This window comes from Centroberyx gerrardi, chromosome 14, assembly GCF_048128805.1.
Source record: "Centroberyx gerrardi isolate f3 chromosome 14, fCenGer3.hap1.cur.20231027, whole genome shotgun sequence".
Classification (NCBI taxonomy): domain Eukaryota; kingdom Metazoa; phylum Chordata; class Actinopteri; order Beryciformes; family Berycidae; genus Centroberyx; species Centroberyx gerrardi.
Window position 1 is genome coordinate 7,730,903 of NC_136010.1, and position 26,554 is coordinate 7,757,456.

General features: G+C 38.8%; 2 protein-coding genes across 2 annotated transcripts; both read right to left on the reverse strand.

The window, feature by feature from the left end:
- Window positions 1-1,240: 1,240 nt before the first annotated feature.
- On the reverse strand, window positions 1,241-7,861 carry tprg1l (tumor protein p63 regulated 1-like). Its single transcript, XM_071923644.2, has 6 exons — window positions 7,532-7,861; window positions 7,135-7,226; window positions 6,290-6,340; window positions 6,070-6,195; window positions 5,056-5,209; window positions 1,241-3,941 (listed from the first exon to the last, which is right to left on the reverse strand). The coding sequence occupies exons 1-6, from the start codon at window positions 7,757-7,759 to the stop codon at window positions 3,747-3,749; spliced, it is 846 nt and encodes a 281-aa protein (XP_071779745.1). The 5' UTR covers window positions 7,760-7,861; the 3' UTR covers window positions 1,241-3,746.
- A 1,565-nt stretch (window positions 7,862-9,426) lies between these two features.
- Window positions 9,427-11,311, reverse strand: LOC139930451 (complement C1q-like protein 2). The gene is made up of 5 exons (XM_071923652.2): window positions 11,067-11,311; window positions 10,768-10,830; window positions 10,583-10,666; window positions 9,917-10,048; window positions 9,427-9,800 (listed from the first exon to the last, which is right to left on the reverse strand). The coding sequence occupies exons 1-5, from the start codon at window positions 11,233-11,235 to the stop codon at window positions 9,517-9,519; spliced, it is 732 nt and encodes a 243-aa protein (XP_071779753.2). The 5' UTR covers window positions 11,236-11,311; the 3' UTR covers window positions 9,427-9,516.
- Between the last annotated feature and the right edge of the window lie 15,243 nt (window positions 11,312-26,554).

Here is a 26,554-nt window from a genome sequence, read left to right on the forward strand (position 1 = left end):
GGCAACTCGGAGATCTCAATCTCCCACTTCACTGCCATCTTTGTTCAAATTCTAGGATTCCCCCTGTATTTCAGCAAGACTCGGTGGTCTCCAATATAATTTTTTGGAGGTTTTTCCACACGTTGGCATCTCTAGTTTGTTGGAGATCTTATTCATGTGTAAATAAAACAAACATACAAACAGAAATAGTAGTAGTAGAAGTAGAACATGGCAGTCTAGGAATTGATCCTGGCACTTCCTGCCCATCCTCTTAACAGCTCATGGTGTACACTTCCAACATTTCCTCAAGTGGTCAAGGCAGTTACTGTGTGGGGTGAAGATCTGGGATGAGACATCCAGAAACCTGTCCCTTCTGAGGCAATTTACAAGACCGTATAATTCTAATGTTAGTTATCTCTCTGTCTCTCTCTCACACACTTCACACTTATAACTTCTGAAACTTTAATCTTAAAATGTTCACTATCTTCATCCTGAATAAAGCAAAAAGCAAGTAAGTCTAATAAGTCTGTAACCTCCAACCTCTCGCCAAGAAAAGCAGAAAATAGAGTCAATCTTTTACATTGTCTTTCAATATGAATAATTTATCAAAACCATTTGTACGCTCCACTCCATGCAAGTTGCAGACACTGACTGAATAGCTGCAGTTATATGATGGGTAAAGTTTATATTTTCTTAGTAAATTATGTTATGTTAAATTACTATATTTTCCAATTTCCAGAGTGTTGATTTTTGCAAGATGTAGGTGTTTAATTGCAATTGCACACAGTTTTCTTTTTGCTATGGGTGGTTTTGCCTTTTCACAATGATCAGAAACGTCTCAAAATAACTCTGAATGTCAATAATAATTATACATTCAATAGACATTCACCGAATGTGCTGGAATATAAAATGTTCTACCAATGTAAAATATTGGTTTAAGAGAGTAAATGTGCAGCTCATTGTCCTGTTCAATGTCACAACAGGTTTCCAACACCTACCTGTGTGTGTGTGTGTGTGTGTGTGTGTGTGTGTGTGTGTGGGTGATGGACATAAAGGTGACAGAGTGGCACTCCTGGCTAGGGCTGGACGATAATTCGATGTTATCATTTATTGTCTTTCAGTGGAATCATATCGTGATGATATGAAGATATTTTGATATCGTGACACACATTTCTGCTGTCTAAATTGATGATGACAAGCAAATTTTACTTAAAAACTCATAAAATGAGGTATGGTAAAAATATTATTTGAATATTTCTGTTTTGTTTGACATCACACCTAACATTACCATCCGGTTCAATGAGATGAACATTAATTTGATTATTTAACATGATTTTGCATACATGAACCATATCGTGATATATATTGATATCGAGAAAAATCCTTATGATTATCATGATATTGATTTCAACCATATCGCCCAGCCCTACTCCTGGCCCTTTCAACCCTCTTCACAAAGCTTTAATCTTTTTGGTGTTGGCTCTGCTCAGTGGAAACAATGACATCAGACAGATTTTTCAATATGTATTTTTAAAGCAGTGTACAATTCGTAAGTTCAATGAGCCACATTATTGAGATTATCTGTGATTTGGATAGGCTGTTTTGTTACAGGTAGGATTTAATAGCCATGAACAGCTATTACTACAGTATTTACTGTAAAAGCCAGTGTGAATCCAAACAACACATTTTTAACAGCCAATAGTAACCAATGTCTTGGGACCATCTTTGTTGGCTTAAGGCATCATCTGGCTTTGCACTGTCCCATTTCTAGAAGTTGGATTGTTCATACAGCCAGCTGACCTGTAACAGATTCACTTTGTTGCAATCCTTGACAGTACAAACACAATGTAAACACACTTCTTGACAAAGACCAGAGCTGATGCTCTGGACAACACCATGTAGGCATTTGTTAATCCCCACTGTGGTTACTGTGCTACAAATATTTAGAACAAAAAGGAAAGCCTTGACATATAACAGTGGATTTAGCTCTTTGAGAATCCATACAGAAAATATGGCAATGGAAAATTCATATTCTAGAAACATTCAGAAGTTAACTGAGTCACAATAACAGCAGATAAAATAAAAACTATTTAATATTTACAAATCCAAAACGGAGTATTCCTTTCAAAAATAACCGTCATGCAAACTCAACGTGCAGGACACATGCACAACAAGTTAAGACCAGAAAGGCATTTGGGGACACAATTATTCATTGGCATTGTTCAGCATGAAAATATGGCCTGTTACCTTTGGTAGCACAATGGTGTAGGAGAGGGTTGCAGTCTAAGGAGAAATGACCTAAATCTTGTACACTGGATACAAATGTGGTTAATGAGCCTAGCCTGCATGTATTTCATTTGAAACCCATCCATTGGTTTAAGGTTGAATACAAAGTTATTCCCAATGCAGTGTTTCAATGCAGCTGACCAGTAAATAGTATGTCAATTTTGTCCAGAAGAAATGCGATCTCTTATCATTATTTTTACATATGTATGCCTACAATGAATACAAGTTGCAGGATCATTAAGGCAACTTAAAAACAAACATGGGAGCATAGTATACAAGGCCAAGTTGCATAACACATCACTGTAACTCACATCTGTGGTCAAGAACTTTTTAGCTATTGTAGCTAATTCAGCTCTTAAAGTGGTAGTAGCTCCCTAGTCTCTTAGCAATGACATGATTTAGGCAAATGGAACAAAAAGCAAGCATGGAGAGACTTTTGGAAAAAGTTGGCCAACAGGAGAAGAAGGTCACAACTTATAATGTATCTTATAGTTACACATAGCGGGGCTCATTTCCACAGAAAAAGTTTCATTGACACTAAAGGTATCCCATCTGTTATTGGCTTATTGGCTACAAGCAACATCTGAGCCCAGAGCGATACAGCTTCTCAGAATAGCAGTGCAGATCCCAGTTTTCCTTTTAGTGAAGTTCATTATTGAAGTTTACTATGATAATTGTGCAACCTGACCATTGAACTTAGATCATCAGCTGCTATTTCATTCCAAGAAGCTACACTATGGCCCCTGGGCTCTGGATAATGGAATCGTTTTCATTTCAAACCACATTAATATACCATATGATTACGCTGCAGTAATCTACACGTCGAACATACTGAAGGTCCTATGCTACTCTGTGGCTGCACTTCCTCTGCCTCTGGGTGTCTTTTTTTACATTTCTGCTGTGGAAAGAAGCCCAAATAAAGCGCACTCTAAAACCTGAAATAACGACCCTGATGTTAGCATTCCTCTAAGAAAATCTAAAGGTCACATTAGTTCAGACGGTCGGTCACTCGCTCAGTGGTCAACCCAGCAGCATGAGACGACAAGAAGCTCAGTCTAGATTAAGTACGGGGAAGGGATGAATCGATGCATGCGCTGTGCACATGAAATTTAGCTGTATTCCCCACCACACACACACACACACACACACACACACTGTCCTTCCTCTCTGACTTAATTTACGTTGGCATACACTCCTGAAAGCCTGCGCAACTATGGCAGATTTGTGAACAGCTCTTTGCAGAGGGGGAGGGTAACAACAAATATGAGCGGACAGTCCATGCAGTGCTGCGCAACATGTACCTAGCCGGGCCAACTGACTGTGACACCAATTTAGGGAGGTGTGGACATCCGACGAGCTTGACACACAGATTGACTGCGCATGAGTGTAATGGAGTGACAGCTTCCCTCAGAGAGCGCAGTGTAACACACACACAGACACACTGGGGTAAACTCTGGCGTAATTTGCAGGAGTTGTGGATTTTAGAAGCCGATCTTGCCGCGGGTCATGGAGTAGCCCAACTTGGCCTCGTTGTTGATGAAGGACATGATGCCCAGGTAGGTCTCGATGAGCAGAGGTCTCTCCAGGATCAGGACGCCGTTCGCCCGCCCAGGGATGGGGTGCTCCTTATGGGCCTTCTTCACTGCCTGCACCAGCTGGGTCCGGAAGTTGTCCAACTTGACAGAGAAAAAAAAGGACAAGAACAGCCAGAAGGCCCCCTTTTACACCTGGCGTTAACATCCACATTGAGATCAGATTTTTCCTTCCCTGACCAGATTGTCATACGTCACTTCCTCTTTTAATATTGACATTCTTTAAATTCTTGTCTCGCTTGTTCCCCACCCATGAGTGTCCTGACAATTTGTTTTTTGGTAGTATGTTACTGTCTGAGCTGCCTGTTTGTTTTGCTTGTGCTTCCTGGTTGGATCCGTGTGGAAACGTAATTCCCGTTAACATAACTCCTATATGTGGATTGAAGATGCATTTCATTTACACTACTTTGGTAATGTGGTCAAATCGTCGTCGTCATCTCTGACCACCTCCAGAGGTGGTTTGGATGACCGGATCTTCACTGTGTCTGGAGTACATTTACACCTGGATTTTAAACGTAAAAAAGCCAATTTACTCAAAGAAAAGAAAAAATATGTCTATATAAAGCTAGGGCACAGAAAGCCAATACTGATGTTATCAATCAATGACATAGCTGCTCCAATGTGTGGGAGAACAACTGATTGCGGTTTTACCCCCAAATGAGCTTCATTTCATAGCGCTGCCAACGGCTCTTGATGAGAAAATGCACCCATATCCCCAGCAAATCACCCCAGGCACTGTTACATCGTCAATAAATCACACACACACAAAAGCTATGGCAGGATGAAATCACAGATTCAAGTTTTCTCTTTCTTGTTTTTAACTTTGATTAAAAAAAACTGGCTGTATACAAATCGTGACTAAACTGTTATTATAGATTATAGGAATAACTTACATTATCTTTTAGGCAGAATTTTTTCCTTGAGCCAGCAATCAGTCTATTGTTTTCAGTTGGACTATGACCGCTAGGCCTGGGTTTTGTTGAATGCCTTGTCTGTGTGAATGACCGGCTGCACCAGTGGTCACCATTGTTTGCTCTTGTGAAATAAGCGGAAGGCCAATAAAACCTTTTTATATTTCACAGTTCTGAGCTTTTAAATCGTCAGTTTGGAATGAAAAAGTTCTCAAAACTTTAAAGATCCGTGAGCTGAACTATATTCAAAACGCCCATCTAGCCTCATTTGATGAAAGGGATCCCACCTGGCAGAGAGAGGCCACCTTCTCGTCAGCGCGGGCCATTGGGTGCTCTGTGAAGGTGGCATAGGGCATATCTGTGGACCAGGGGTTCCAGCGGTTGAGGAAAGAGGCCCGTGGACGTTTGTCCCACTGGACTCGAATCCCATAGCCTTCCCTCCTGTAAGAAAACAGTGCAAGAACCATGCCGTTCTCAAGGAGCAGTATTCAGGCCAGCAGTGTACCAAAGCACACTGTGCTGAGCTATGTTTAAACAGCAAACCCATTTTTAAAAACAGATGGTATCACATGGTATTCCCATGGTCTTAGTTGTTTCAGTGGATACTTGTGAACACAAACAACTCACTGCCAAAATTAGGAACCAGAAAATCAAGGCTCTGACCTGTGATGTCATCGAGAGAAAGAAGCAGAGCTGTTCCACTAACAAAGATTTGTATTTTGTAGAGTAAGGGACCGTTTATGTATTTACATTCATATAAGATGTATTTCACTGTAAGGCTGCCAGGTATTTACCAGAAGATGAGTCTTTATCCCTGTAAAATCTTTCTGGGTGTTATCACTGTAGATCTCCTATTTACTGTTAAACTCAGGCTTACAAAGTATCATCTTTTAAATCACTTCTTAAAAGACACTTATATAGGCTTTTTTTTGTCTCCTTATTCTGTATTTTACAATTCTTGTCTTTATGCCTTCCTGTAAAGCACTGTCACTAAATGCTTTTAGATAAGAGTTACATAAATAAAGTTTATCATCAGTATTATTATTATAGAGCTGCTTCAGTATTTATCTTCTGATAATATCAGGAAGCATGAGATTCTTGGTTCTTGACTTTTTGTTCATTTTCACCACTCAAGACCAAAATTTGAATTCTGTTTAAAGTCACATTTTCAGTTTATAACAACAAAGTAATAGCTACAGTATTTCAGTAATTACCTACTCAAGCATCTTACATGGCAGGAGGCCTATTCTTGACATTGGTACTTCTGTTGACTTAAATCAACTGGGAATTTAGTGGCTTACTTGTTCAGGGATTTGGGTGGGAACTCAAACTCGCCCACTGAGATGGTGTCTACGGCGTTGAGAGAGATCCTGACGACCTGCTGACACAACAGGTTGATGAAGTCATACTTGCACACCAGCAGGGACCTGCACACACAACCGAGAGGTTCACAAGTCAAATCCACCAACAGGCAATGGAAGAAACTATATTTTTCCAGAAACTTATGAAATTTTGACTTACCTATCAGTTATGAGCACAAGTCTCTCCTTCTCATTGTTCCAGTGATCAACTCTATAAAAATCCCACACAAAAATGAGAAATAGGCTAGTTACTTTTTGAAACCCGTGTGAAGCACAATTTGAAAACGAGCAACTGTAAGATTGAAGAGGAAAAGTAACAAGTGTAACATTGCATAACATGACTGTTAAGCACTGGAACTCTCAACATTGTTATATAAAGTCTATGACTGTCTTTGGCGTTAGGGCTGGACGATAATTCAACATTATCGTTTATCATCTTTCAGTGGAATCATATTGTGATGATGTGGTCATTTGGGGATATCATGACGCACAATTCTGCTGTCTAAAGTGATGATAACAAGCAAATTTTATTTACAATTTGACAAAATTAGGTATGAAACATTTTAAGGGATATTATTTGAAAATTTCAGTTTTGTTTGACACCTAACATTGCCATTCAGTTCAATGGGATGAACATTCATTTGATTATTTAACGTGATTTGGAATATGTGAGCCATATAGTTATATGTATCGATATTGAAAAATTGTTGTTTAACCATATCGCCCAGCCCTATTTGGCGTAACCATCTGTTATTATTGTGTGATACATAGCCATTGCATGGGTTATAGGATGAACAATTCATGTCAAAACCAGCTGCAATTAACAAAACAGCTCACTATTATACCGTATATTCAACTGTTTAATCTGTAGCCTTGAGAAATCTCCGGTTGAGGTGCCCATGTGTATGCATTTTTATGGTTTATCTACTCTGTAGTATAAACAACTGTTATACCCAAACAATTCCCAAATGTTTCAGCCTGATAATAAAACGGTCAGATACTTACTCAGCTAGCAGCCAGACGCTGAGCACCTCTCCATCCTCTGAAGGTAGTGCCACTGTCCTGATGTCGCTCACAGCCTGCTCAATGGTACCTGGCTAAGATCAGCATCATCACACAGCTGTCAATCATCAGCATCAGCATCATCTCAGAGGACAGCATCTCATTCCTCCCTGTGATGCGCTGCTGTTGGAGTAGCTTTTATAATACACTAGTTGCTTTCTTCCGCCTGGTAAATTATGTACGGTGTTTATTTACCACCAGCACCCTGAATGCAACAGAATACTCGAGGGATTAGATAGGCTGTTTAATCTGAAGAGGTGGAGATAGTCTAATTAAGATATCGGCCCATTCCAGCCTTACATGGAAGCTGTTATCGATCAATACTCTGGTGCAAACTTACCCTGAAGACGAAATAGTCCTTCACTTTCGCTTGCATTGTGGGGTTATGAACGTGGAAAGGCGTCAGGGTCTGTAACGGGGAGCAGCAGGCCACGGAGGCTCCGTATCCGAGGCTTCCTCCGGCCTCCGGCGGCGTGAAGGCAACCTCGACCCCCTCCTCGGTTTCTGCAGGGTGGAGAACCGCAGCCCCCGGACTCTCCGGCTCCACCGTGTCGTTCAGCTGAAGCATAGTGCAGAAATGCTGTTCGAGGATCTTCCCGAGAAGGTGCGCCGAATGTTAGATTACAAATTTTCCTTTCGAGGATGCAGATTCACCCATTGCGCACGAATAATGTTTTGATTGTGCGGACTACAAGGAAGTAGTGCCCTCTTGCTTCACTTCCCCCTTTCATTTCCTCCCTCTTAAAGGGACACCTAACCTAAATAGGCGTTTAATAGTGAAGATGATCTGGACTATTGATGGGACAAATAAACTCATACTTTGCACAGTAGAATGAGGTTATAGATCACTGCAGTGTAGGCTATCTGACATTCCCAAACCTCAAGTCTGAGGTTATTAGCCTGCTAATGCTACTTATAGGTTCTGTGACTATGAGCATGCACATCCAAATGAACCCTTATTATGCCTGATGTGGTCTAATCCCCTATTCACACCTAATCTGTTGTACGATGTTTGATGTATGGATGTATTGCTTTTTTAAATTCATTTCGAGTATTCTGCTTTTATTTTGACTGTCAAAGCACTTTGTAAACTCTGTTTTTAAAGGTGCTATATACATAAAGGTATTATTATTAGTAGTAGTAATTATTATCAGTATTAGTATTATTATGCATTAACAAACATTTTTCAACCACTTTTCAAATTAAGTTGGTAATCCAATTGTGGCCTACTCTGCCCTATTTTTCCAGAGAATCAAACAGGAACAAATTATGGAAATGATAATTGATTCATGATTTTATTTTATTTTTTTAACCTCAGATCTGTTTTTACTTGCTGTTATTTAGACAGACATGTATTCCATATTTTTATATTTCATAGCGGATTCATTTAGACAAAAGCAGATGCAATGATTTTGTAGTATTTGCTGAAACAGCAGCTATCGGCTAGTCCAGCTGGAAGGAAATAAGTTATCAAGAGTCTGGTGATACTTCTATAATGTTATTCTGTCTAAATACGTTTGGCACCCTGTAACAGAGACCTGGGAACCTAGAAAAAGTGGTGGCATTTGTTTTTATTGTTCATACAGATAAAATGTCACTAGCCTCACATTGAAGCTGGTTGTACTTCAGCCTCATAGTTACAGAGTCAAAACATGTTTGGAACATGCTGTTTGGTCTGACTACATTCTCTGTTTACGTAATCACATTTTCCCATGGTTGTTCTGCATAGGAAGCTGTCAGTGATGTTCCCCTCCCATGAGCAAGTTAAAACCTCCCTGCTTCTTGTATGAAGTACACAGTACACTGCTCAAGTACACAGGCAGCAAAGACAACTGAGGACACGTGAAAAGGCCTCAGAAAATCTGACACCAAGATCTGACATTTACCTTTGATATTTTAAATAGCAAAAAAAAGAAATCTGCTATCAAACTCCATTGTAGTTGCGCTGGATAGATCTTGACATGACGTGATGCCATCTATATAAAGGAATTATCCAACCGCACACTGTTAGACTTTCTTGCCAATTTACTCACATCTTTATTTTTCTTATAACATTTGCAAAAATAGGCTTAAGGAGCGAACATTGGATAATTCCTTGGACTATCTTGTATTCCTGCGACCAACCAGCACCTGATTATAAGCGGCTGTGCACAGGGGGTCTTGACTACTTTCCAGTGATGTCATCTATGTTGGCGAGTTACACATCAATCAACAGACAACAAAATGAGCCTAGAAATGCAAGGTACATGGACAATAGCTGTTTATAACAGTTTTAAGTGATTCAGGGGGGATTTTTCCTTTAACACAACTGCTGTCTTGTCGTCTTCACATGGTGAACAGCAAGTGACCACTGAAGGTGCTATGGTGATTTTCATTGTCATGGATCCTTGTGTTGTGCCAGAGACGCAGAAACACGACATCTCCGACCTCCATAAGCAGTGAGACACCATTAGATGATTTCCCATAACCAGACGTTTGGTGTTCATAGGCACTAAATATATGCTGTTCATTCTTGACCAAGACTGCGCTGGAGGCAACTGAAGCATGTCCATGTGCACCGACATAGAACTGGAAGTGGTACACCCCCCTCACTGGTGCACTGAAGACACCTGGAACAAACGGCTCATTGGTCAAACAGCAAAACTCTGGAGTATTAAAGGACGACTGGGTTCTGTTTGGGTTGGTCAAGTTTGAACTCAGTAGTGCAATATAATATATAACATACCTGTGTGGGGGTTGTAGGCATTTCCGATGTTTGTGGTGACATGTTTGAAGACCAAATTGGTGTGTGCATTGTAGGGTCCAATGTATCCACTGCCAGATGCCAGTAGTGAGGCTGAGAAAGCCACCTGTTTGACTGAAAAGCCACAAATAGGCCTATATATTCTGTATATATATGTACTGTATATATGTTGTGTAGTGTTTTCTAGTTTCAAATATCAGTGTTTATAACTTTGCTACTGTTGTCAGGCACATTATTTAATATCATTACTTTCTTTGTCAATGTCTATAAAATACAAAAAGAAAGAAAAATGCAAAATGTGAGCTTTTTCTAAATATACAAACAACAATCTAAATATGGTAAAAAGTGAATATATAAGATCCAAATAAATGTTTTCAGTTTTAATTTTTAATCATTTGTGGTGAAACTAATGAAACTTTTTATGAAATACACCTTGTTTATAGATTGCATTGTACTGAGAGAAAATAAAAATTTATCATGCATCTGGATGTAAAGTGCAATCAAAAGGCATGTATGTGTATATACATGCTTGAACAGGATACATAAAATATATATATAAAAGCACTGCGAATTTGAAATCTATGTTCATGCTCAATCCAAATAAAATCTTTATGCTGATTTCTCATATTCAAACTTGACATACTGTACCTTTCACGTCTTTCTGCAAAGCCTCCACTTTGCTTTCAGTGATTGTAGACTCGGCTTTCAAGGAGGCAAGGGCTGCTGCTTGAGCTGAACATGAAGGTGATTTAAACATTCAGAATATGAATATGGATAAATTCATCATGCAAAATCTGTGAGTGTTACTCGAGTCGGTCATTTCTCCATAATACCTTGTAACTGTGTATTCAGCATGTCCACCTGGCTCTTCTGCTGCTCCAGCTTCACTGCCTGCGCTACAACACACATACACAATATTGATCAACAGAGGAGAACATTAATAAGAAGGATGCTATCAAACCCGGGAGGAAGACATGTTTTTATAATCTGCATTTTGGCAAAAGGCATTTTTTCAGTGTTCAAAGAAATTTCACAAAGAAGTATTTGAATGCCATCTGGTATTTTGAATACACATTCCCCGAACTGGACAGATTTTTAAAGCCGTCTGCTTGAGCATCAATCTTAATCCTACCTTCATTTTCTCTCTGCAAGTAATTCACTTTTACACTCAGCTGAGCCAGTGAGACGACATGGACGTATTGCTGGGAGTCAGAGGAGATCACAGATGTAGTTGAGTTTCCTGTCTGCCCTCCACCCAGACAGCAGCCCAGCAACAGCAACCCAAACACAGTGGTCCCCATGGATAGACTGGTTACCTCTTTGCTCTTCTTCAAGTAAAGTGTGTGTGTCTATTCTAGTCTTTATATACAGTCCCCACACCTGTCATGTTCAGATTCAGAGCCAAAATACACCAGGAAAATGTGCAACTTCTTACAACAGGCCTATTATTTTGACTGAATTCTTGATTTCAGTCCAAATGTAACCAGTTTTACGCAGGAACATCTCATTTACCGCATGCTAGCTTTATCTCACTCATTGTATTTCCCCATACTTACTCTGGGTATGATACTGACAATGTTAAGACTGCTAGATTTGTTGTTCTGTTGATGTTCCCTTCTTTCCAACTTAACAATCAATTGACAGTGATTGTTTTTGTGTGATACTCTTGATCACAGGGTGGACACTGTCTTTTTCCCTGCCTCTAAGCACTCATTGAGGTCAGAGGTCAGAGGTCAGGGTCGGCTGCAGAAGAGCCCCTACAGTTGGCAGGGATCGTGTCTTGCACAAGGACACCTCAGCAGGGAAGATGTTTGGGGTCATGGAGGATTACAACTGGGACCCTCTGGTTACAAGACACTTTCTCTAACCATTAGGCCGCCCTGCTTCAACATACTTTAATTCCATTATAGTTTTTATATTCCGAGTATAAATCACTAAGCTCAAAAACACTTCAAAAGAACTGATTTTCTTGAGTTTAGTGTGAGAAATACAGTATGTGGTTGCAACTTTTTTTTTGTTTGTTTTGTTTTTTTTCCTTTAGATGCGAAGCAACTCATGGACCTTGAAAGTAACTCACTCACTCACATCCTCATGGTTAGCCTTTCTGACCCCTAGTGGCCGTTAGGAGGCATGGCACTGTCTACAGACACTGAACAGGATCATTCACTCCCTCTTCTAGAGGACAACAGTGACCGCCCACTTTTGAACGGCTCCGGTTCCAGGAAGTGAATTTCCCATTCATTTCTCCATTGACGTTTCAGAAAATCCTTATATAAAGAGTTTTAAGCCTGTAACCAAGCCAACCAACTACGAGATGAATCGTGACCATAAAACATTTGATTCGGAGCAAAAAAAAATGAAATTGGAAAACGGGAAAAAAACAAAACAAAAACAACTTTGCCTTTTTTTCTGTTTTCCAATTTTTTTTGCTCCGAATCAAATGTTTGATTGATGATTTTTTGAAAAGTCAATGGAAGAATGAATGGGAAATTCACTTCCTGGAACCGGAGCCGTTCAAAAGTGGGCGGTCACTGTTGAGCTCTATACTGCTGAACTGTGTGGCTGCTGCGCATCTATGATACTGTGTGTCCTCGTTTTAAATGGAGCTTGTTGAGCTTCACCCTTCAATTTTAGTAGTTCATGCAAAAGTCAATTTTGCACAGATTATGCACACAGTACAAAGTCAACAACACAATGCTTTAACAATATTAAATCAGACCAGTTCTCCATCAGTGTTTTAAAAATTACTCCTTCCCCCTTTGGAATTGTTTTTAAGAAATATATTGCAGGTGTAAATACAACTATTCAAATTATTTTATTTGAGAATGTAAAAATAATACAAATGACTTTACTGATAAGAATAATGAATATGTTTCTGTTTGATGGTTTTTGAAATCACTTTGCCTGACAGATTGGCATTATTTGTCCCTCTCTTGACATCTTGACAGGTGGTAATTGAAAATGAGCTTCAATTATGGAACATAAGCTACAAATATTTTCACCTAACTTGTTAGATGAGACTTTAGAGCCTCTTGATTGAGAGTATATTCACAGTGAATTGTTGTTTTCCACATAAATCAGGGAAAGGTCAGAGAAAGACGACTCAGCTCAGCTCACAGGGTTGAATGAGTGTGAGTGTGAAGCAGGACATACATGCTCAGTCAACCTTCCCTGGATGAATAAAGGGAAAACAAAATAGATGTAATGTGTGTTGGAATATACTGTACACCTTCATCTGAAGCAGTTCGGAGTCACATTTAAACGTTACTACTGACCATCAGTTATTTGTATCAACCATGGCATCCATAAGGGCAGTAGCATGTTTTGGTTTTGAATCAATTCACAGGCTGCTAATTTACTGTTGTTACAGATCATGTACTTGAAATGTATCACTAACCTCACATCAAAGACACAGTAATGTGCAAGAAATAAAGTCAAGGAAACAGATATTATAGTAAATAACTTGATAGTTCACAAGTAATTTATTTTTTTCTTAAGTAAAGAAAGATTTGTAAAATTAGTTTTAGTAAAATCTTCAAATGAATTTACTAGTAGATCTGTAACTGAAGGATAATGTCAATTAATTTACGATAAGGATACTGAAATTTACAATATTGAAGCATACAGTGAAATCAGCGGCTTAAATTAGTGTGATTTAGCAGCCTACATTTCACAAACCTGCAAGCAACCCATCACAGGTCATGTCAGATCTTATGTAGCAAACTTACAAACAATGTAGGCTCCTTTTGTTTTAAAGCATTTACTCCTTAGCTTTATTTATTGCACATACTCACTTCCTTAATCTGAGGTTAGTGATACATTTCTGGTTAATAAACTACCACTAATGTTTCCTTATGCTTCCTCAATAAAACAAGGGTGGTGGTAGGGGCAAACTTCACAACAACAACACTGGAGCCAACACTGGAAAAATATGCATTAATGGCATGTGCTGCCATGAAAATGACATTAAAGGGACAATTCACTGTATGACACAAACACAAATGTTATTCATGTGATCTCAGAGAGTTCAGTTTTATCTTAACATGAACAAGTCTCTTCAAGAGCTACAGACAAAAGTGCCAAAAGTGTCTTGATGGTGGCTGATTCAGGAGCAGCTCCACTGACAATAAATGGGAGATGCGTGAAAACAACACTGAGATGAATGAATCAGGATGCTGTCCATTTTCTAGCTCATACATGATCGCACCACGATGAAATATGAAATTATATAAAGCTCATTTGTGTGGAAAACAAACTTGTTTTAGTTTTGGGTACTTGTTCATGTTAAAGAAAAACTGAGTTGTCCAATATAAATAACACGTGAATGCTGTTTCACAGTGGATGTTTTGTTTTCTTTAACATCGGTGTTGTTGCTGTTCCAAAGCCTGACTTTATGACCCTGCTTGATTTATTGAGGAAGCAAAGAGAGAAAAATACTCTTAACCCGGCTCTGATTGCAGTTTCTGGTAAGTCTTGGCTAAGTCAGCCAAGTAACCAGCTGAGAAAAGGTCAACATATCATTTGCACGTGTCAATGATAAAGCAATACGGTACAGGTAACAGGTAAAGGTACAATATAAAATAATGCTGAAATCTTCACTAAACAGATAATGAATTAGTTTTGTTAAATTAGAAATTCTGTATTCAAATCAAACGAGTGACAAAAATTGGATGAAAATTCTACTTTTCTATGCAATTATGAAATGTGACCACATATGAATGCAATTACATCATTTTTTTTTAAGTGATGATTTTAACTATTGATCTGCATTAAAACATTTTTGGAAAGTGACCAAAAATGTAATTATACACTGAGATTACACATACACTCACACACACCCACACACACACACACCCACACACCCACACACACACCCTTGAAATTACACACATTAAAAGTATTAAGGGTAGAATACAGATTTTGGTAAACTGATTAATGAAGGACACAAACATCCAAGGAATATATTAGGAGCTACAATCCAATGCTTAGCTACTCATAAATCAGATTTATATTCTGGTAAATAGATGATACAATGTGCTTTCTTTCCTTTGTGATGTTTCTAGATTGTGTTTATAAAATCAAAAGTGTTATCTACAGTATCACCTGCACGTGTCTCTATGTCTGGTAATGATTGAACAAGGCGAGACACTATATAAGGCCGAGATTAACAGAAACAACACAGTTAAAGAGCATAGATTACAAGTCTGAGAATGGAGATCACTGTGGTTCTTCAGCTGTTGCTGCTGGTCTGCTGTCTGTCCAGAGCTCAGGTTCACACAGAGACTGGGAATGAAATCATCCCACATGGAAAGCAGACTGAAACCCAGGCAGGTGAACCTGCAAATGCCTCTTGCGTCCAACAGACCTGTCCGCCTGACATCCACGCTGTGCTGAGAGAAATGAGCGCCTTGCTGGCTGAACAGAGGGTGGAGATGAGACACTTGAAGAATCAGAATGAAGGTACAGTAGTATGTCAGGTAATGAGAAAAGGGTAACACTTTGCAGTAAGTGTTTATTAACTGCGTTTACTAACATGAATAAAACATGAATAGCATCAACAAAGATTAGTTCATGTTAAATGTACATGAACAACTGCATTAACTAATATTGTTATACATGTTTGTTAATGTTACCTAATGTGTTTACTAACATGAATTAAGCATGAACAGTGATATTAAAGATGACTTCATATTAAATGCACAATAAATTGCATTAAGTAGTGTTGTTATACATGTTTGTTAATGCTAATGTGTTGTCTAAATTGAAACCCGAAGGCCGCGGCCACATAATCGCCATGCAAATTCGAAGAGCAATTTCGAAGAGTGCTGAAGACTGTGATTCATAGAGGCCAGACACCAGGCTAGAGGCCACACTGATCCATCAGAAAACAGACAGAAAAAAAAAAAAGTAGGAACGCCTCTGATTTGCTAAACGGACCGTGACGAATCCCTCCGTCCAGAAAAAGTTCAACTGGGTTGAACTTTCTCTCCGTCAAAACGGACGGAAATCAGAGATCAGAGATCAGTGTGGCCGCGGCCTTTTACTCTTCATGTATTACTTAGTTATTCAGGTTCAGTTATACCAAATCACATGAATAACACACTATTCACATTAGGTAATGCTTGTTGTGACTTAATCACTTTAGTTAATGCCAGGATATGTTTAAGTAATACATGAAGAGCTGGGGGTTCAATTTAGAAAATACATTGGAATAAACATGTATAGCAACATTACTTAATGCAGTTTATTATTGTGCATTTAATATGAACTCATCTTTGTTAATGCCACCGTTCATGCTTAATTCATGTTAGTAAACACATGTAACAAACATGTATAACAATATGAATTAATGCAGTTGTTTGTATGCATTTAACATTACCTAATCATTGTTAATGTTGTTATTCATAATAGCATGATAGCATTAAGAACCCTTCCATAGAAAACCACTGTTTTGTTGCATGATGTTTTTGTCATGTCATAGTTCATACCTGTAAAGACGGTAGAAACCAACAAAATAAACTAAGATTGTATATGTCTGGTTGTTGTATTGTTTGCTGAATCAAACATTATTTCTTATGACGCACAACATGCACTGGAACAATTTCCAAGGAGACTGAAGGTGCAGTAAAATAAAATAAACATACAGTCGGTTAAGATCCATCTGTTTTCCTGTGAATCCTTTTCTACCCTCTGCTCAGTTTAGGAAAGTTGTGATGTTTCTGTTGCAGCACAGGCAGCTAAACTGAGAGAACTGGAGGGGCAGAAGACTGAGGTGGACGAGATGAAGAGACAGCTTAAAGGTATTGTGTGGAGATCATAATGGCTCTGATAATGTTAGTGAACAATTACTGATAATATATCATAAGAACAATGATAGCCAGTATTCCTAAACACTGGCCAATATTTGTCAGTATATTCAAATGTTGTGCAATGGGAAAAATGCCATTATTGTCATTATTCCAGTGACAGTAGCTAGATCTACCAGCAGCTAAGGTTGACAGTAAACACTACAGTAACATTTCCAAGTTTCAAGTTATATCACAATTTCCAAGTTTTCACTGACTGTAGCAAACCTGGAAAGCAAAAGCAGATACCCAAATGAAGACAGTGACAATTAAATGTTTTTATTGTCAAATGTTTAAATAAATGTTGTTGTTTTTTTTACATTGGAGCTAGAGGTATGCCACTTTTCTGTTTTCTTTTCCCTTAACTTGGTTTCAGCACAAGCAGCAGAACTCACCACCGTGAAAGCCAGATCAAACATCACAGAAAACCAGGTGGAGGCTCTGAAGAGAGACAGGGAAGGTAAGACTGACAATAAAACTATGAAAATAAAACTATCAACATAATACTTGAAGTTTCAATCCAAAATGTCATGTGCATAATTTAACCCTACCTAAAAATGGTGGATTGCACAAAAAATCATACAAAATTATGGTATGTTTTAAAATATACTTAAGTCCAAGGTAGACTAAATGTCACCAATTTGACTGAATCCTCTAAATTTTAGATAGCAATTTTGACACAAACTCAAACATTTTATTGTGACAGTCTCATTGCTGCAACCTTGGCCAGATTAAACAGATTACATTGCTCTCTCAGTCAAACAGGTGGCTTTCTCAGCCTCTCTGTTGGCTTCAGGCTCTGGGACTCTTGGACCCTTTAACACAGAAACCAATCTAGTCTACAGACACGTCATCACTAACATTGGAAATGCCTACAACCCAAACACAGGTATTCTACAAACTCATGAGTTTCAGCAATCAATTTGATGTGAAGTTGTGTGACAGATATTGTATCAGTTGATTCTAAAAGGACAAGAAATGTTCTTCAGGTTTCTTCATTGCCCCAGTGAGAGGAGCCTACCACTTCCAGTTCTACGTGGGTGCAAGTGGACATGCTTCACATGCTTCGGGTGCTGTCTTGGTCAAGAATGGACAGCATATATTTATTGCATATGAATATCAGCCATCTCATTATGGGAGTTCCTCTAATGGCGCCTCACTGCTTCTAGAGGTCGGAGATGTCGTGTTTTTGCGTCTCTGGCTGAACACAAGAATGTTTGACAATGAAAATCACCACAGCACCTTCAGCGGTCATCTGCTGTTCACCATGTGAGAGGGACACAATGTATAAATCCCTCTATTTCTTAATCTATATGATAGAGTTGTGCATCTTTGTTTCATAGGCATATAGATTAAGAGATTTTAACTGGATTTCTGTTTTTGACATTTATGATAATAGTATATATAAATGAATAGTAGTATGAGTGACAATTCTTTCAATGGCATTTGATTCTTTAACTAAATGGATCTGAGTATCTTGACATGGCAGTGTATCAGTATTCTTGTAGCCTGATAAACATCTCTTATTCCTTTTTGCTTCCTTCCGTCTTCCTTGTTTGTCCTGGGTGTTCAGGACAAAGCAGAGCAGCAACAACAACAAACTCTAGACATTAATGAAAATTATCCAATAATATAATACTTCCTTTTTCCATTCTTGGCTAATGCTTCATGTATCTCAATGAGCAGGGCATGACACCAACACTGTCATGGTTTTGGTCTAGATTTCCCCTGAACAACCAACAATAGAAGAGCTTGTGGGAGACGCTGGACTTGAAATTTTTGAAGGCTTTTGAAGTGCAAAAAGTTGATTTTTATTTACTTTTAGCATCTCCTGAACATTTTTGATGTATTAGTTGTTACTTGAACTTTTAAATATGGTGTATACTACAATTTAAAGTGAAATGTGCAATGAGAAACCGGACTTGGCAGCTGCTGTTTGTATGAGATTATTAAAAACACATTCAAAGGCTACTGTGCAAAAAGTTTATTTTGTACTTTTAGCATCACATCATCATTCCACTTTTCGATATTTATGCACCAAAACTTTGTGATGTTTGTTAATGTGTAGGGCGCTGAGTTACTAAGTCAGGAATTGTGTCTTTAGGCATCGCTTAACTGAAAGCAGAGCGGTGCAGTGGAAGTGTGCGGGGTTCATGACCCAGAGATCGATGGCTCCAAACCGTCCTCTGCTAAAGTACAAACTTTACCTGACATGAAAGCTCCACCATGCTAACATTTCCTACAGCTGCTCCTTCATTCTGGTGTCACCACTTGACAGTCACCCCTTGTGAGCAGTCAGCTGTGTTTGTCAACAAAATATTAGTATTCCATAAAGGAGATGCCCCATGTAGGTAACTATTAATGGTCTGCATTCAAATTTTGGAAATTGAATTTATTTTTTATTGTAATCCTGTAACACACACACACACACACACACACACTCACACACACACACACACACACACACACACACACACACACACACTGACAGAATACAGGTTCTTTTGGTAAACTGGGGTGGCTTTCCCCAGTAACAATGTGTCTTGAATACTCACAACATACTTCAAGCACTACATGAAAACAGGTCTTGAAAATTTCACATGGCTTTAATTCCCAAAGGACGTCGTAGAAAGGAAATTTCATGACATACTTGAAGAGCAACTTGCTCGACACAAGAACTGACAATTTGCAGAGCAGAAAGCATCACATTAATAGCAGAATCATCCATTTGATAACGTTTTCAAGAATATAGTGCTCTTTATTTTATTGTATGTCGCTGGCTTATATTTTCAATGTAAACATATTAAAATAGTAAAGTTATAGGCCTACATTGTACTTTGAATATATCCATCTTATTATGAGGCAGCGACAAGACATTGTAGCGATGCTGGTATAGGAGAATGTAGACTTTAATTTCTCATTTCGCATTTGCTGATTGGATAGTATAATGGTAGGCCTACATGTTTTGTCCCTCGATGGGAAAGGTCATGGGTTCAAATCTAGCTATAGACAAAACTCATAGGCTATATTGATTTACATCTGTATTTATACATACTTCAGCTTATACAAATGGCTATTTGATACCTGTCATTAAGAGGATGGAGACATTCTCTTCGGCTGCTCAATCATTAATTTTTTTTAACAATATTAGGGAAGTATATCGTTCATATTTCTCTTGTGTAAGTCATGTAGATTAGATAGCCGCCTCTGTCTGCAGAATGGTACGTTACGTAGGCTACAGCACTCACAAAGGGAGTCTTGAAATCTCACGACCAGTCCAGAGGTGTCGTGAGTTGAAGACACCTCTAGTGACGCGACACCACCTAAATCATACTTCCATTTTAGTAAATAGATGAAGCAGTGTGCTTTGTTTTCTCTGTGCCGTTTCTGTATTGTGTTTCTAAAATCAAAAGTGTTATCTATAGCAGTGTTTCGCAACCCAGCCCTCACAGCTCACCTGTCCTGCAAGTCCTCCAGTCCTAGTCTTGCACACCTGGTCCAGTTAAGGTGTCATGAAAATATGTAGTCCTTAATTGGATCAGGTGTGCAAGAGCAGGACTGGAGAAAAAACTTGCAGGACAGGTGAGACTAGAGGACTGGGTTGCAAAACACTGACAGTATCACCTGTGCATGTTTCTGATAAAAAAATGTCTGTGACTGAACAAGGCGAGACACTATATAAGGCCGAGATGAACAGCCTACCGAAACAACACAGTTGAAGAGCATAGATTGCCAGTCTGAGAATGGAGATCACTGTGGTTCTTCAGCTGTTGCTGCTGGTCTGCTGTCTGTCCAGAGCTCAGGTTCACACAGACTCTGGGAATGAAATCATCCCACATGGAAATCAGACTAAAACCCAGGGAGGTGAACCTGCACACTCCTCTCACCTCCAACAGACCTGTCCGCCTGACATCCACACTGTGCTGAGAGAAATGAACGCCTTGCTGGCTGAACAGAGGGTGGAGATGAGGCACGTAAAGAATGAGAATGAAGGTACAGTAGTATGTCAGGTAACGAGAAAAGTAATAGCATTAATTTCCCAGAAACCACTGTTTTGTTGCACGTTGCATGATGTTTTCATGTTTTCATGTCACAGCAGTTCATACCTGTAAAGAGGGTAGAAACCAAAAAATAACCTAAGATTTTATATTTCTGGTTGTTGTGTTGTTTGCTGAATCAAAGAATATTTCCGATTACACACAACATGCACTGAAGCAATTTCCAAGGAGACTGAAGGTGCAGTAAAATAAAATAAACATACAGTCGGTTAAGATCCATCTGTTTTCCTGTGAATCCTTTTCTACCCTCTGCTCAGTTTAGGAAAGTTGTGATGTTTCTGTTGCAGCACAGGCAGCTAAACTGAGAGAACTGGAGGGACAGAAGACTCAGATAAACCAGCTGAAGAGACAGCTTAAAGGTATTGTGTGGCGATCATAATGGCTCTGATAATGTTAGTGAACAATTACTGATAATATATCATAAGAACAATGCTAGCCAGTATTCCTAAACATATTTCTAATGGATATCCATGACTGTTCTACAATTCTGTGGAATATAGTGAATTTCTCTGACCAATATTTGTCATTATTTGTTCAAATGTTACCTTTAGTTGACTTGAATGTCCTAGGTCTTGTTTTTCCTAACAATAACTTGGGACTTGTGCAATGGGAAAACTTCCATTATGGTTATTACTCCAGTGACAGTACATCTACCAGCAGCTAAGGTTGACAGTAAACACTAAAGTAACATTTCCAAATTTCAAGTTCTATCACAATTTCCAAGTTTTCACTGACTGTAGCAAACCTGGAAAGCAAAATCACATACCCAGATGACAAATACCCTGATGTCAAATGTTTCAATAAATGTTTTTTTTTACATTGGAGCTAGAGGTATGCCACTTCTCCGTTTTCTTTTTTTTCCCTTAACTTGGTTTCAGCACAAGCAGCAGAACTCACCACCGTGAAAGCCAGATCAAACATCACAGAAAACCAGGTGGAGGCTCTGAAGAGAGACAGGGAAGGTAAGACTGACAATAAAACTATGAAAATAAATCTATCAACACAATACCTTCACAATCCAAAATGACATGTGCATCATTTGAAAAAAAAAAAAATACTCTACCTAAAAATGGTGGGCAGCACAAATAATCTACTAATTTATGGTATGTTTAGAAGGATACTCAAGTCCTTGGTAGACAAAATGTCAACACTTTGACTGAACCCTCTACATTTTCAAATTTTAAACAAATTTAATTGTGACAGTCTCATTGCTGCAACCTTGGCCAGATTAAACAGATTACATTGCTCTCTCAGTCAAACAGGTGGCTTTCTCAGCCTCTCTGTTGGCTTCAGGCTCTGGGACTCTTGGACCCTTTAACACACACACCAATCTAGTCTACAGACACGTCATCACCAACATTGGAAATGCCTACAACCCAAACACAGGTATTCTACAAACTCATGAGTTTCAGCAATCAATTTGATGTGAAGTTGTGTGACAGATATTGTATCAGTTGATTCTAAAAGGACAAGAAATGTTCTTCAGGTTTCTTCATTGCCCCAGTGAGAGGTGCCTACCACTTCCAGTTCTACGTGGGTGCAAGTGGACATGCTTCACATGCTTCGGGTGCTGTCTTGGTCAAGAATGGACAGCATATATTTATTGCATATGAATATCAGCCATCTCATTATGGGAGTTCCTCTAATGGCGCCTCACTGCTTCTAGAGGTCAGAGATGTCGTGTTTTTGCGTCTCTGGCAGAACACAAGAATGTTTGACGATGAAAATCACCACAGCACCTTCAGCGGTCATCTGCTGTTCACCATGTGAGAGGGACACAATGTATAAATCCCTCTATTTCTTAATCTATATGATAGAGTTGTGCATCTTTGTTTCATAGGCATATAGATTAAGAGATTTTAACTGGATTTCTGTTTTTGACATTTATGATAATAGTATATATAAATGAATAGTAGTATGAGTGACAATTCTTTCAATGGCATTTGATTCTTTAACTAAATGGATCTGAGTATCTTGACATGGCAGTGTATCAGTATTCTTGTAGCCTGATAAACATCTCTTATTTCTTTTTGCTTCCTTCCGTCTTCCTTGTTTGTCCTGGGTGTTCAGGACAAAGCAGAGCAGCAACAACAACAAACTCTAGACATTAATGAAAATTATCCAATAATATAATACTTCCTTTTTCCATTCTTGGCTAATGCTTCATGTATCTCAATGAGCAGGGCATGACACCAACACTGTCATGGTTTTGGTCTAGATTTCCCCTGAACAACCAACAATAGAAGAGCTTGTGGGAGACGCTGGACTTGAAGTTTTTGAAGGCTTTTGAAGTGCAAAAAGTTGATTTTTATTTACTTTTAGCATCTCCTGAACATTTTTGATGTATTAGTTGTTACTTGAACTTTTAAATATGGTGTATACTACAATTTAAAGTGAAATGTGCAATGAGAAACCGGACTTGGCAGCTGCTGTTTGTATGAGATTATTAAAAACACATTCAAAGGCTACTGTGCAAAAAGTTTATTTTGTACTTTTAGCATCACATCATCATTCTACTTTTCGATATTTATGCACCAAAACTTTGTGATGTTTGTTAATGTGTAGGGCGCTGAGTTACTAAGTCAGGAATTGTGTCTTTAGGCATCGCTTAACTGAAAGCAGAGCGGTGCAGTGGAAGTGTGCGGGGTTCATGACCCAGAGATCGATGGCTCCAAACCGTCCTCTGCTAAAGTACAAACTTTACCTGACATGAAAGCTTCACCATGCCAACAATTCCTACAGCTGCTCCTTCATTCTGGTGTCACCACTTGACAGTCACCCCTTGTGAGCAGTCAGCTGTGTTTGTCAACAAAATATTAGTATTCCATAAAGGAGATGCCCCATGGTCTGCATTCAAATTTTGGAAATTGAATTTTTTTTTTATTGTAATCCTGTAACACACACACACACACACACACACACACACACTCACACACACACACACACACACACACACACACACACACACACTGACAGAATACAGGTTCTTTTGGTAAACTGGGGTGGCTTTCCCCAGTAACAACGTGTCTTGAATACTCACAACATACTTCAAGCACTACATGAAAACAGGTCTTGAAAATTTCACATGGCTTTAATTCCCAAAGGACGTCGTAGAAAGGAAATTTCATGACATATTTGAAGAGCAACTTGCTCGACTGAAGAACTGACAATTTGCAGAGCAGAAAGCATCACATTAATAGCAGAATCTTCCATTTGATAACGTTTTCAAGAATATAGTGCTCTTTATTTTATTGTATGTCGCTGACTTATATTTTCAATGTAAACATATTAAAATAGTAAAGTTATAGGCCTACATTGTACTTTGAATATATCCATCTTATTATGAGGCAGCGACAAGACATTGTAGCGATGCTGGTATAGGAGAATGTAGACTTTAATTTCTCATTTCGCATTTGCTGATTGGATAGTATAATGGTAGGCCTACATGTTTTGTCCCTCGATGGGAAAGGTCATGGGTTCAAATCTAGCTATCGACAAAACTCATAGGCTATATTGATTTACATCTGTATTTATACATACTTCAGCTTATACAAATGGCTATTTGATACCTGTCATTAAGAGGATGGAGACATTCTCTTCGGCTGCTCAATCATTCATTTTTTTTAACAATATTAGGGAAGTATATCGTTCATATTTCTCTTGTGTAAGTCATGTAGATTAGATAGCCGCCTCTGTCTGCAGAATGGTACGTTACGTAGGCTACAGCACTCACAAAGGGAGTCTTGAAATCTCACGACCAGTCCAGAGGTGTCGTGAGTTGAAGACACCTCTAGTGACGCGACACCACCTAAACCATACTTCCATTTTAGTAAATAGATGAAGCAGTGTGCTTTGTTTTCTCTGTGCCGTTTCTGTATTGTGTTTCTAAAATCAAAAGTGTTATCTATAGCAGTGTTTCGCAACCCAGCCCTCACAGCTCACCTGTCCTGCAAGTCCTCCAGTCCTAGTCTTGCACACCTGGTCCAGTTAAGGTGTCATGAAAATATGTAGTCCTTAATTGGATCAGGTGTGCAAGAGCAGGACTGGAGAAAAAACTTGCAGGACAGGTGAGACTTGAGGACTGGGTTGCAAAACACTGACAGTATCAACTGTGCATGTTTCTGATAAAAAAATGTCTGTGACTGAACAAGGCGAGACACTATATAAGGCCGAGATGAACAGCCTACAGAAACAACACAGTTGAAGAGCATAGATTACAAGTCTGAGAATGGAGATCACTGTGGTTCTTCAGCTGTTGCTGCTGGTCTGCTGTCTGACCAGAGCTCAGGTTCACACAGACTCTGGGAATGAAATCATTTCACATGGAAATCAGACTAAAACCCAGGGAGGTGAACCTGCACACTCCTCTCACCTCCAACAGACCTGTCCGCCTGACATCCACACTGTGCTGAGAGAAATGAACGCCTTGCTGGCTGAACAGAGGGTGGAGATGAGGCACGTAAAGAATGAGAATGAAGGTACAGTAGTATGTTAGGTAACGAGAAAAGTAATAGCATTAATTTCCCAGAAACCACAGTTTTGTTGCACGTTGCATGATGTTTTCATGTTTTCATGTCACAGCAGTTCATACCTGTAAAGAGGGTAGAAACCAAAAAATAACCTAAGATTTTATATTTCTGGTTGTTGTGTTGTTTGCTGAATCAAAGAATATTTCCGATTACACACAACATGCACTGAAGCAATTTCCAAGGAGACTGAAGGTGCAGTAAAATAAAATAAACATACAGTCGGTTAAGATCCATCTGTTTTCCTGTGAATCCTTTTCTACCCTCTGCTCAGTTTAGGAAAGTTGTGATGTTTCTGTTGCAGCACAGGCAGCTAAACTGAGAGAACTGGAGGGGCAGAAGACTGAGGTGGACGAGATGAAGAGACAGCTTAAAGGTATTGTGTGGAGATCATAATGGCTCTGATAATGTTAGTGAACAATTACTGATAATATATCATAAGAAGAATTATAGCCAGTATTCCTAAACATATTCTAATGGATATCCATGACTGTTCTACAATTCTGTGGAATATAGTGGATTTCTCTGACCAATATTTGTCATTATTTGTTCAAATGTTACCTTTAGTTGACTTGAATGTCCTAGGTCTTGTTTTTCCTAACAATAACTTGGGACTTGTGCAATGGGAAAACTTCCATTATGGTTATTACTCCAGTGACAGTACATCTACCAGCAGCTAAGGTTGACAGTAAACACTAAAGTAACATTTCCAAATTTCAAGTTCTATCACAATTTCCAAGTTTTCACTGACTGTAGCAAACCTGGAAAGCAAAATCACATACCCAGATGACAAATACCCTGATGTCAAATGTTTCAATAAATGTTTTTTTTTACATTGGAGCTAGAGGTATGCCACTTCTCCGTTTTCTTTTTTTTCCCTTAACTTGGTTTCAGCACAAGCAGCAGAACTCACCACCGTGAAAGCCAGATCAAACATCACAGAAAACCAGGTGGAGGCTCTGAAGAGAGACAGGGAAGGTAAGACTGACAATAAAACTATGAAAATAAATCTATCAACACAATACCTTCACAATCCAAAATGACATGTGCATCATTTGAAAAAAAAAAAAATACTCTACCTAAAAATGGTGGGCAGCACAAATAATCTACTAATTTATGGTATGTTTAGAAGGATACTCAAGTCCTTGGTAGACAAAATGTCAACACTTTGACTGAACCCTCTACATTTTC

Excerpts from the sequence above, each read along its gene's own strand:
- tprg1l (XM_071923644.2), bottom strand. The coding sequence starts at position 7,759 with ATGCTTCAGCTGAACGACACGGTGGAGCCGGAGAGTCCGGGGGCTGCG. Across the intron at positions 6,341-7,134 it reads AGCGTCTGGCTGCTAGCTGA|AGTTGATCACTGGAACAATG; the intron begins GTAAGTATCTGA and ends GGATTTTTATAG. Across the intron at positions 6,196-6,289 it reads CTTGTGCTCATAACTGATAG|GTCCCTGCTGGTGTGCAAGT; the intron begins GTAAGTCAAAAT and ends TTGTGTGTGCAG.
- LOC139930451 (XM_071923652.2), bottom strand. The coding sequence starts at position 11,235 with ATGGGGACCACTGTGTTTGGGTTGCTGTTGCTGGGCTGCTGTCTGGGT. Across the intron at positions 10,831-11,066 it reads CTTGCAGAGAGAAAATGAAG|CGCAGGCAGTGAAGCTGGAG; the intron begins GTAGGATTAAGA and ends TGTGTGTTGTAG. Across the intron at positions 10,049-10,582 it reads TTTGCAGAAAGACGTGAAAG|TCAAACAGGTGGCTTTCTCA; the intron begins GTACAGTATGTC and ends GTGGCTTTTCAG.